Raw genomic sequence first — 12,102 nt, forward strand, 5'->3', positions numbered from 1 at the left:
TTTTTGCATGTTAGGTCCTTATCCTCTTAACCTGTGTGGCATGGAGTTCGGTATCTGTGAACATAAGCTGCAAGATGTTCAACACACCTTTCTAAACGAAATCTAAAACGCTTTAATGAGCATGCTTGAGCAGGTTCCAGTCTTTACCGAGAGAAGCTGCTTCTCACTGCTGCCCTGAATTAACTTGCTCCTCCCAGAGAACTCTGACTTTCACACCTTGTGCCTCAGAGTTTATCCTGAGTCTGCAGTTTGAAAGCTATTGGTCACCAAATGGAACACATCAGCAATTTCTCAGGCCGTACCATGCATGCGTTAACAAAGATGTTCATTAAACTATTTGACTTGTTGGAACTCCCCTGTAAATTTCTGAATTTTAAAAACGACACAATAGAAAAGATCTTCTTGCAGATTTAACAGCAGACAACATGCACAACTTATGATCCCACACAGGTGACAATAATGTTACCCACCGGTTCCTGCCTTGCTGATCAAAGCACAACACTTGCCTATTCACCTAATGGTGTAGTTAAATCAGCTTTTTCTTCTCTATGATCAAGACTGATTCTGTTCCTCAAACCCAAAACTGGCTGCAATCACTATTTAAAAAAAAAAAAAAAAAAAAAAAAAGCCAGGGCTTGACCCAGAAGAGCTTAGTAATTGCAGAACTGTTTCTGACCTGACTGTTCTGGGCAAGCTACTTCAGTGTTCGCTAGTAACTCTACTCAAAGTACTGAAACCGTTGCTGAACGTAAACATACTGCTGGACCCTACTGATTTTTATAAAGTGTTATTCCTGCACCTTATTATATTCCTGTACTGACTGTCCTATTTAAGTTCTGATTTAACCACAATGTGGCAGAAAGCAGCTGTTGCAGTATTATATTGTAAATATAATAAAAAAAATGTGGAGGTTTTACATTAGACATCCGTCTTCTCTCACGGTGTTGTTCTTGGCTCGGTTCTTGGCCAGCTTCTATTAATTATAGCAAGGTCTACTGTTCCAATTTTTTGCTGCTGATTGTTCATATACACTTGGAGTTTCACAGTCAATGGAGGCAACAGTGTATGCATTTTAACTTGGATTTTTTTTCTTTTTTTTTCTTTTTTTTTCTTTTTTTTTTACAAAAATGACTCAAATTATTAGACAACTTCCAGCACCATTCATTAACAGACCTGTAGTATGACTAGAAATTGTATTCCACAGAAAAAAACACTTGGTGGATAATTAGATAAATTGAATCCATTCCTGTCCATCCCATTTTAAAGAAATTAAAGCAACTCTTACTGACTATTACAGATTTTATTACAGCTTCCTCAGCTCATGTTAGAAGCTTTAGCTTTTGAGGTTTCAGACTTGTTGAACCAAGTGGTTAGGAAAATGTAATTAGTGAATGTTAACTGTGCTCTGATGGCATGACAGCTTGCATGACCTCTGTTCAGTTCTGAAATAGGAATAAGTGATTCAGTCAGTGTTGACGTAGTAACGATGACCCTAATGGTGTGTATTGGTGTGGTTTTTATAGGTTATTTGAACAGTATTTCTGCCTTACAAAATAGTATCAAGAAGGATTAGACTTGGTGGTGGTTGAGACATCCCTGTAATGGTGTCAGCATTGAGCTTGGCTTGTTCTACTCAGATTTCTCTTTCATTTCTCAGATTCCTCTATCTCCAGTCTGTGGTCCTCATTCCATCCTTTTCTATCTCGTTCTGTATTTTTCTTTAGGCCTTCAATCCATTACAGCCTTCTGGCATTGCTCTTTAGTGCAGTGATGGTTAATGTAGATTAAGGTGTCTTCTTACTCTATCTGGGACAGGCTCAGAGGTTGTTGCAGTGTTTTCTGTCCCCTGGCACCACAGGCTATTTTCATGCACAAAGATATTAATGGATCTCTCCAGGTTAAGCAGTGAGCCGCCTGTAGCAGCTGTGTGTGACTGAGTGTGAGGGGGAAGGAGGGACAGAGAGAGTGCATTAGAGAGCCTGTCAGTTCTGTAAACTGAACCTGATGTTGTCCCTGTGCAGTCTTTTCCAGACATACTTGATACTGTACATGTAAAGACCTCCGGATTATTTTTTTTTGTCCGTTAAGTATACTTGTAGAATCGCTAGATTAGTGTGTCTGATAATGTACTTGTGCTGGGGCGATCACAGCCACTCTTTTGTAATATTTCTTGTTTATTATTTTGTCAGCTGTCAGTACAAAACTCTAGGCATCAACCAACCAGGCAGAACAAGGGTGCATCTCTTCTTGCCTTTCAGCCAGATTTCATTTCTAGCCTACACAGCATGTGTGTATTTTTGGAGGGAGCTCTGAACCTAGGAGCTGAATTTGTTTCTGTATTTTAAGTTTCTAAATATCATTAAGTTCCTCTAGCAACATCCACTACACCTTTAAAGCCTCAGAAAGTGGATTACATCTTGTGGTACTCAATATCCAATATAAATTCCACACATATTTTATCATCCTCTAACGTATTCATGTATTTCAGCAACTTTTCTTTGCTTTTAATGAAAATGTAAAAAATAATCTCATTTAAAAATATCATTTTTATTTATTGAGATTGAAATGCTTGATCATATTCAGCTGATATTTGATTTTTTTCTTGTTACTGTTGTGTAGTTAAATGAATTAATAAGGGCATTAAATGTACCAGTAACCATTTAATACTTTAATAGTTAAAGTCCACACACAGTCACCATGCATACACCATAAAGGTTGATTAAATGCATTCTAACAACATCTTGTCTCGTGCTGAAAATGAAGTAGAGCAGCTTATTAGGTTTTCTCGAATGCACAATTTGACTGTAATCACTTCACACCAATATTCATCGTGTTGTAGGTGATCATTAAGCAGGAACCAGGAGAAGTAACTACATCGACATCTTCACAACAGCAGCCTGGATCCACAGCACCAGCCCAACAGCAGTATGTGACTGTGAAAGGGGGTCACATGATTGCTGTGTCACCCCAGAAGAGTGGGGTGGGGGCAGGAGGAGGAGCCACACCTACCAAGGTGACCATTTAATTCAGGATCATATATTTATTAATTGTTTGTTTCAGTGCAGTTGGCTTGAGTTCTACCTAAACGTGGTTGTGTGATCGTTCATCTGTTTGATATGACTAAAAAAAATTCAAATTTCAAGGTAAATTTCAAATGCATGAACATGATCATATGTGGGATGAAATCTTTTTGGTCTTTAGAATGCCAGGGCTTCACATTTTCCTGAGTGAGTAAACGATGCAGGTTTTATGTGAAACTATTATTGGTGCTTGCAAAGCAACATTCTTGTTATTGTGCCGGACAAAATTTCGGTGCGTAACTTATCCCTCAGCTTTTGTCCTAGACCCATGAATGAGGTGTCAAATTGACTGGCTCATTGAGGAGAGGTGTGCTATGACTTTTATAAGGGTATATCGGTTTATCGGAATTCCAGAATTCCCGGTACGGAAGCTCAAAGTGGCTTTTTTTCCCCCCATAGACTTCCATTATAAATTTTGGAGGTTTATAACTCAGCAAGTTTTCAAGCGATTTACACCAAACTCGACCAGCTCCTTTAGGAACTTACTCCGGACAAATTTTTATTTCAGTAGCAACTTTTGTCCAAAAGTATTGGCACCCCACCGGGTATTCATGTGACGTCACGTGTAGCCCCGCCCCCCAAAAGAAGCACAACATGGACATGTCATATATCAAAACACTCAGCATGTTAAGGGGAACTTGCCACGTGCAAGCATCATTCACATTTTCTTCAGGAAATGTACATTCTAGTTATTATTGTTATTGTAGCCACCCCTTATGTCACGTTGAGCCTTCTGCCCTCAAACTACCTAGAAATTGGAATAAAAATATTTTGTTGTGTAATTTGCAGTGCACCAGGCAGTATACTGGTTTTCATCTATTATCTTTGGTTATGTGCAGAGTGACTATTTAAATCTGCTATCTGCAATAGTCTGTTTACAACCTGCTCACAACTTTCAGCACCATAATGCAATCTCTTTTACTATTTCCCTGTTTTTCTTCTGTCCCTCTCCTCTCTCTCGCTCTTCCCTCTCTTGCTCTGTATCTCTCACGCTCTCTCTCTCTTCTCTGCCTCTCTCTCTCCCTCTCTCCCTCTCCCTTGTTTGTAGATGGTGGGGATTCCAGTTGGCTCTGCCCTGCAGTCTGCAGTAAAGCAGGTGGCCATCAGCAGTGGTCAAATCCTGGTTGCTAAGTCAAGCCCTGCAGTCTCCAAGGTAATGGGACAGAAGCAGGTGGTGGCACAGGGCGTGGCTAAAGCAATTGTCAGTGGGGGCGGAACAGGTACCGGAAGTGGGGTGTGTGTACAGCAGGTGCACACCGGTGCCAAATCAACAGGAGGATCAGGAGGCAGTGGCAAGAGTGGAGGTCAGCGTTCAAGTCTTTTATGTCTCCTCAAAGAAAAGTGCAGTCATGTAATTTAAATTTGTTGACACGTCAATGAATGTGACCTTGTAGGACAACACAAAATGGCATTAATTTTCTGAACATTTTAAATGACACCACTGATGAATATTAGCACAAATAGGAATGGAAACGCTTATTACCAAAATCTGTTGATCATTTATTTTGTGCCAGCCAATCACCTAAGGTTTCTTTTTTGAGACTAGAGCAAACAGCTCTTCTTGTCATATTCATGCAAGATACGTGTGTGTGTGTGTATAAATATATACAGAAATGAGACACACTGTGTATTTTGGGAACAAAGTGGGAAGTGTGGAAGTGAGAGACTGAGGGATGTGAAATTGCTAAGAAGTAAGCGATTTTATAAAATGTAATCCAAGTTCCATCTGATGTTACAGAGATATGAGCAATATTACAATGTGCAATCAACACTCCTTATTAGTCCCACATTTTTCAATGTTACTAGAACATGGAAACAGGTGTATGTGTATATATATATTTTTTTATTTTTTTATTTATTTTTTTGAGTAAATTAATAAATGTTGGTGTGAGGAAAAATCCTGAAATTACCGTTTAGTAGTTACACTAGCGACAGTAGCATCTAGCTTCCTCGCTGGACCTGGTGTTATGATTGTAATATTAACTATTTCTGCATTATATTAAAGTTGACAGAATGTTGTAGTGTATAGTGTTGGTACCTCACTGCTCTAGGGTCCCTGGTTTAAACACATGGTGTTTGTGGACTTTTTGTGAAAGGTCCGTATATTTTCTTCTACTTAGATGTCAGTGGGTGGATTGGAGGATAATTCCAAGTGTGAATAAATGTGTCGTGTCGTGTGTGTCCGCATAAGGCGCCCTGGGATAGGCTCCAGATTCTCTGATGTTTTCCAAAATTAACTGGTTACCGAAAATGAATGAATGAATAATAATGCAGTGTCCTCTTATCTTTTTTTTTTTTTTTTTTTTTTATTCTCTTGCCATCATATTGTCTGCTTTCTCCTCAGTAATGGCAACGCTGCAGTTACCGGTGAATAATTTGGCTAATTTGGCCAACCTGCCTCCGGGCACCAAGCTCTACTTGACCACGAACAGCAAAAACCCATCAGGCAAGGGCAAACTCTTGCTCATCCCACAGGGAGCCATCCTGAGAGCCTCAAATAGCACAGGTCAGTGTACACTAATACATTTCAGTGTCATATTCTCTCTAACGCTAATCCTGTTAAGCTTGTGGTTTTATGGTAAAATCCTAGAAACAGCACTCACTATATTTTGTTTTCTCTCTAGGGCACCAGTCACAGAGTTCTTCTTCTGGTTCTGCTCAGTCGTCCGGCAGCAGCTCTGGATCCAGCAGCCTGCCCACCAGCCTGTCCTGCACCTCGTACATACTGAAACAGACCCCACAGGTGACACACACATCCACATTAACATTGTCAGTACACGTTACACTATTCAAATACTATTCTAGTGTTCGTAAATTTATATTTGCAACAGAAATCTATTTCCAAAGTCCCCTGTTCTACTTTTGTAAGACATAATGTGTTTTTATACACAGTCTGTTTACCATCAGACAGGTTCAGCAGTTCTTGCTGGTTTGTATTAATCGTGACACCATTGCAACACAGTGCCGTTTCATTATTTGTCACCTTACTTACTTCCATAATAAAGAATAGTGCCCCTTGACAGTCACTTTTGTATTCCTTTGGCCAGCATGATCTTTGTCAACTTGTATTTTTTTTTTTTTTATGCATCACATATATGCAGTCACAATAAAAAAAACTTGAGCTTCGATGGAGAACCGTATGTCCTTTCATCCGATAGACTTCTAATACAATTTTTTAAGGCTGTTGCTTGGTTTAAATATTCTGAATAATGACTAGCAGTACCAGTAATGTTGTAATGATTTACAATCACTGGACACCTTACTAGGAACACCATAGCAATACTTGGTAGGACCACACTATTCTCTCAGAACAGTTTTCCTGTAGCAGGCTGCTGGAAATCTTATGTCAAGAAACGGATGCATGCTTTTAGCAACAATACTAAAATAGTATCATTCAATCAATGCTTGATTAGAAAACTGTTTGCCAAGAAAATATTTTCCACACCATTACACAACCACCAGCCTGAATTGCTGACAGTCAGGTCAGCTCCATCTGCATGCTGCAGCAGAACTCTTTTTATCTTTTTAGCAGCAACATTTTTTATCTTTCAACTTCAACTGTCTAGTTTTGAAAAGTGTGTGTCCACTGTAGCCTCAGATTCCTGTTCTTCTGCCATGGTAGCCTACCTATGCCTTTGGTCTGGCCATTTTTTTAGGCAATTCTTATCAAAATGCAGTTTCCACCAACAGAACTGCTGCTTAACAGATGTTTTCTTGTTTCTCACTCCATTCTGTATAACCTGTAGAAACTGTCATGTGTAAAAATACTAGATGATCAACTGTTTCTGTGACTATCAAATCACACTATTTGGCCCAAAAAAAACATGCTCAATGTTGATCATTTTATTCCCAGTTCTGATTTTGTACATTAACTGAAGCCATTGAAGATGATTGTCTGTTTACCAATTTGTGTAATTATCCAAAGTAATTTTTAAGAAAGTGGCTGGTGAGTCTATTGTGTATATGTTTATAGTCTTACTCTCTAACATTGAATGACAAACTCCATAGTCGTGTGAAACAAAACGGTTACTATATTTAAGTACCCATGCATTCTCTCTCTTATTAGAAACTGACACACAACACAACTGGCAGATAACTTTAACAGGGTGTCTATACTGTACTGATTCCTTTTGTTATTGACTTTTCCAGGGCACGTTTCTGGTTAGTCAACCAGGGGGTTCTGGGAAGCAGAGCACAGCCAGTTCCACAAGTCATGCCACATCTAGTCCCACCTCTGTTACCCAGCAGGCCATTCGTGTTACAGCAGGACAGAAGGCAGCCATCTTGGCTCAGGTATGTCTCATGAACAATGATTCTTATAAAAGAGATAGGGGGAGTGTTTGTTTCCCTGTTTTGCATGTTCATGATGAATGTTGAGTAACACAAGGTATTCTTTAGAAATCACATGGGTGAACTGCATTAATCTTAAATTAATCAATTGTATTTGGTTTAGTATCATTGTGCCGCTAAATTGATATATTTGTCTTTTATAATGAGAGATAAACATTGCCAATTGTACCTACTAATCATCTGGTAGCAAGAGTAAAATGTACAAAAGACCCTTGTTAAAGACCCTTGTTAAACTATAGTCGTAGACATTTTTCCTCCCTGATGAGTCGTTTGGTCATATTAAGCAAATTGAACAATCTGCTTTTCTTCTTTTTCCTTAATCTGTGTTTTTTCCTGCTGTCAATCTGTGTTGGTGTATTAATTCCTTCTTGTTGTTTGCCTTTTTTCTTATTTTCCCTAACATACCTTTTGGGCGAATCAGCTTATTGATTTTGTGCTTGCTCTTCCTCTCATTCCTCTCCCCTTCTTCCTCCTATGGTGTACTTCTCACTGCTCATTCTCCAAGCTCTGAGCCTTGATTATTTTTCTTTCTTTCATCAAGTACTTCATCAAGTACTTTTTTGTCAGTCAGTTTTGCTGCAAACCGGTTTCTCTTATAGGAACAAAACTTGGGAAAGATGAAGTCTGTGTTCGTCTGCTGAATATTCTGAGGAGGTTGCAACATAATTACATAAGCAAAATGCATCAGCCAAAGCACAAGTCTGTAAATGCTGCATTGCTTTGTCCTGAAATATTTTTTAGAATTTCTTTGAGAAATCTCACTAAAAACATGTTGACTCCTAATTTGCTGCCTTAATTTTCATTTTAGACAAATTCTATGTACTGCAATTTTCACCGTCAAACAGCATTTTATATATAATAAAAAAAAAAAGTTATAAATAAATAATTTTGGTGTTTACATTCATATTGACAAATTCTATGTACTGCATTGTCGTGGTGTGTGGTTCAATTGACAGGTGGTCGGTGGCTCCCAGGGGTCTCAGGTAAAGCTGTCTGATGGATCGGTGAAGACGGTGACGGCTGCACATCTGTCCAAACCAGGCAGTACCACTTTGAGGATGACGGGGGGACTCATCACAGCAACTACTTCAAGTTCACCTGCCGCTACCTCCACTTCTCAGCAGGTGAAATATATCTTCATGGTTTGAATGTGTGTTTTAATGTGTTTTATGTCTGTATATTTGTATTGTTATTTTTACTGCATGGTTCAGAACACATGACCCTTTAGTTTAAAGGATGTCTAAAGTAAAAGATGATGCACTAGACTGTGGTTTTGCTGTTTATTTCTGGCACATATATAACAGTTTAATCTTTTATTTCCTGTATTTTGGTGAAAACTGTCTTCTATTGCATGTATTTATTCTTTCACTTTATTATTATTATTATTATTATTGTCATTATTATTACACACATTCTCTTTTCTGTGTTTTGTCCTCCAGTCAGCAGAGGTCGCTGGAGTGTCTTCTGCTTCCTCAGGTACTAAAGCACAGCATCCTCTACTGATGGCAGCCAATCAGGCTGCAGTAATCAGTGCCGCTAAGAGTGCTAGCTCATCAGCTAACGCAGCAAAAAACACAGGCGCCGTTGTATCGGCATCTAAAAGTATCAACATGCCGCTTATCAGCCTGTCGAAGGGAGCAGGGACGGCGGTAGTGAGTGTGCCCAAGAGTGCCAGTCCTTCATTGGTCAGTGCCGCATCTCTCGTGGGAGGAGCTACAGTCAGTGGGAAGGCAGCGGCTGCAATTTCAGGTCACTGACAGTTTTTCACCATCTTGTTTAGTGTAAAGGTGATTATTATTATTTTTTTTTGTAAAAAGTTTACAATTTAAATAGAAGGCAAGATCAAGGCTTTGAATCAGAATTGCTATAATTGCAAAATTATTTCAAATAGTATAACTTTTTTGACTACTGCTAAAAACTTAAAAAATATAATTTATTCACGATTGTGTGTGTCTGTGCACACTTGTGCACCAATGTTTTTTAACATCTTGTAGGCATGTTAAAGCTACATTCTGGGCAGTCAGGCTCACAACAGACGGTTCTGACGATTCCAGCTAACCAGCTTAAGCAGCTCAGCATCAGCGGTGCATCCACAGGCCTCCAGACAATCCTAATGCCTGTTGGAAAAGGTAATGCAATATCCCTCATTCTCTGTTGTGTTGGTGCTGTAACTGTCCTTGTGAAAGTTGCACATAAACAATGCACTAAAGGGAAATAAACTAAAGTATTCTGCGCAAATAAGGCCTGCAACCAACAGGAGGGATGGAAAGAATTTTGGGTGCCTTGACAATTAACATTAAAAACATTTGAATACTGTGTCTCATAACTGTACAATACAGTGTCTTTTATGCATAACTTCATTGTTCAGTGACATACTCATGTCTGCTTTGCTCTCTTTTTTTACATAAAAAGATTAAACAAATATATAATTTCAGAACTTTTTCCACATTTAATGTCATAAATGCAACCAACAAAATTCAGCCAAACTAAGAAAAAAAAAGAATACTTTAAGAGGAAAAAAGAAAAAAGGGAAAAAAGAAAATGTAAGAAATTAACTTTCAGCCTCACTTTCATCAGTAATTATCCTATAACTGCCATCAATTGAGCAAATCAATAAAGATCAGCTGTCTCTGTAGGATTTTCCTGATATCATCATTGTTTCTTTCAACTGCTAAAGCCGTGGTCAAATATCTTGCACATCATGTACAGGATCTCACTGTCAAAAGTACTACGGAACATCTATTATCTAAAACCATCAATATTTCAATGCTTCCAAAATTGACAATATAAATAAAATTCAGGAGAATTTAATGTGCTACAGGAATACGTCCACCTGACAATAATCTTTCAATAAATGAATATGAATCAGATTAAATGAATCAATAGGCAGGGTGGGCTGACATCTATTTCTATTTAAAAAAATGTGTTCTTGTCTTATGAGAGAAATGAATATTTTGGCCATAATTCTGAAAGATTTGTTTGGTGCAAAAACACCATACACACATTGAAGCAGGGTGATGGTAGCATGCCATGGGGCTGCTTTATTTAGCTTGGATTACAGCTTTAATCAAGTAAGAGGGAATCATGGATAGCTCCAAACACCAATCTACCTGCAATTCTCTGTTAAACAGCAATTACTACCCAAAGTGCAACTCAATTTAACAAAGGAATGGTTTCAGTGGAAGATCAACATATTACAATAGCCTTGTCAGAGCCCAGATCTGCAGAATGACTTGATTTTGCACAGAAGATCCCCTCTAGAGGGGAATACAATTCCTAGATCAAGAATTGTTTGTTTGGTAGTTTTTTTTTCTTCTGAAAACTTTCGATTTGGTTTTCACTTGAATTTGGTTGATGGTTAGATCACATTAAAGGTGGAAGTTGGCCTTAACAGGGGTGTGTAGGCTTTTTATCCATATAATATATATTGCTAAATGCTGATGGACACCTTGGATATTTGTGCATTGACAAAATTGTTTTTAGTTGTCTAGCACAGTAATTTTGAATTGAATTTAAATCATGAATATGAGCTGCAGATTGTGTAGATTTTCAACTGGAGCAGCGTTCGTTTTGAGCACTTTCTTGTATGTGATTTCCCTTCCATATTTTTGAAAGTGACCAAAAGTAATCAGATGGCGTTCAGCTGTTTCATGATCGTATTTGTGTTATTCGCTCCAGAACAACAGAAGACAAAATGATATAGGCATGTATGGCTGACAGCGATATTGGTTTTCTTTATATATTGATCCAGTAAGTCAGGACAAATGCAGGAGTAAGAATTCTGAAGGGTTATATTATCTACTCAGATTCAGCCAAATAGTATAAAAGTCCTTGGAGGGTGCTACACACTGCAGAGGGGCAATGACCCAAAGCATACTCTGAAAACAGCCCAAGACTTTTTTTTAAGGCAAATAATTGGATTGATCTAATGTGACTAAGACCATGTTTCCTGTTTTCCTGACCAAAGGCAAACTGCCCTAAGAGCAGGCAGGGATAAAAGACCGTTGCATTAAAAGCTTGGCAAAGCATCACTAAGGAAAGAAACAGAGTCTGGTGATATCTAGGGGATCCACACTTCATCCAATGGATTTGTTTAATTTATGATTAATTGTTGTACCTTATTGTACTTTAAAATGTAAGGGGATTAAATCTAAACATTAAATTACTGCTTTATATTGTTGGAATGTAATAATACAAATTCAAATGCAGACTTTAATGTACACCCGACTGTATATGTCTATATACGTGGTATTATATTTCAGAAGCCCTTTTGAGTACTTAACTTTTTGTATGTTTACTACTTAAATCATTCTTCACATTTTTTCTCTACCTTCATACATCTTTAAAATATTATTTTATTCCTTTATCAACTTCTCTCTCTCTTATTATTAAGAAACATTTGAGATTCAGAATCAAACTCACTTTGCATGAGAACAGGATAAAAATGCGTATTTGGTCCTGAGAATTGTTCATCCTACACACTTCATACTCTGCCCACATTCGCTCCAACAGCCTGTCAGGGTTTGCAGGTTTTAAGCCCACATCACTCTGACCCTATAACCAAGTTGCATTGTGTGCAAGTAATGTTCTGTCTTATTTTTTCACTTATTAATTACTTTTTCTCATTTAAAACATTTTGATCAGAAAATGCACAAAGCAGAAAACAGTGGAC

The 12,102-nt window shown here is 38.1% G+C and overlaps 1 protein-coding gene across 3 annotated transcripts in view; it reads left to right on the forward strand.

The window, feature by feature from the left end:
• The window catches only part of yeats2 (YEATS domain containing 2), a 39,902-nt gene that overhangs the window by 13,062 nt on the left and 14,738 nt on the right, over positions 1 to 12,102 (forward strand). For all 3 annotated transcript variants that reach the window (XM_027143238.2, XM_027143237.2, XM_027143239.2), the window contains 8 exons: positions 2,840 to 3,013; positions 4,129 to 4,384; positions 5,425 to 5,586; positions 5,705 to 5,823; positions 7,230 to 7,373; positions 8,387 to 8,554; positions 8,870 to 9,179; positions 9,425 to 9,559. In XM_027143238.2, the coding sequence (XP_026999039.2) occupies positions 2,840 to 3,013; positions 4,129 to 4,384; positions 5,425 to 5,586; positions 5,705 to 5,823; positions 7,230 to 7,373; positions 8,387 to 8,554; positions 8,870 to 9,179; positions 9,425 to 9,559 (1,468 nt within the window). The remainder of the gene's footprint in view (positions 1 to 2,839; positions 3,014 to 4,128; positions 4,385 to 5,424; positions 5,587 to 5,704; positions 5,824 to 7,229; positions 7,374 to 8,386; positions 8,555 to 8,869; positions 9,180 to 9,424; positions 9,560 to 12,102) is intronic.

This window comes from Tachysurus fulvidraco, chromosome 22 (assembly GCF_022655615.1).
Source record: "Tachysurus fulvidraco isolate hzauxx_2018 chromosome 22, HZAU_PFXX_2.0, whole genome shotgun sequence".
Classification (NCBI taxonomy): domain Eukaryota; kingdom Metazoa; phylum Chordata; class Actinopteri; order Siluriformes; family Bagridae; genus Tachysurus; species Tachysurus fulvidraco.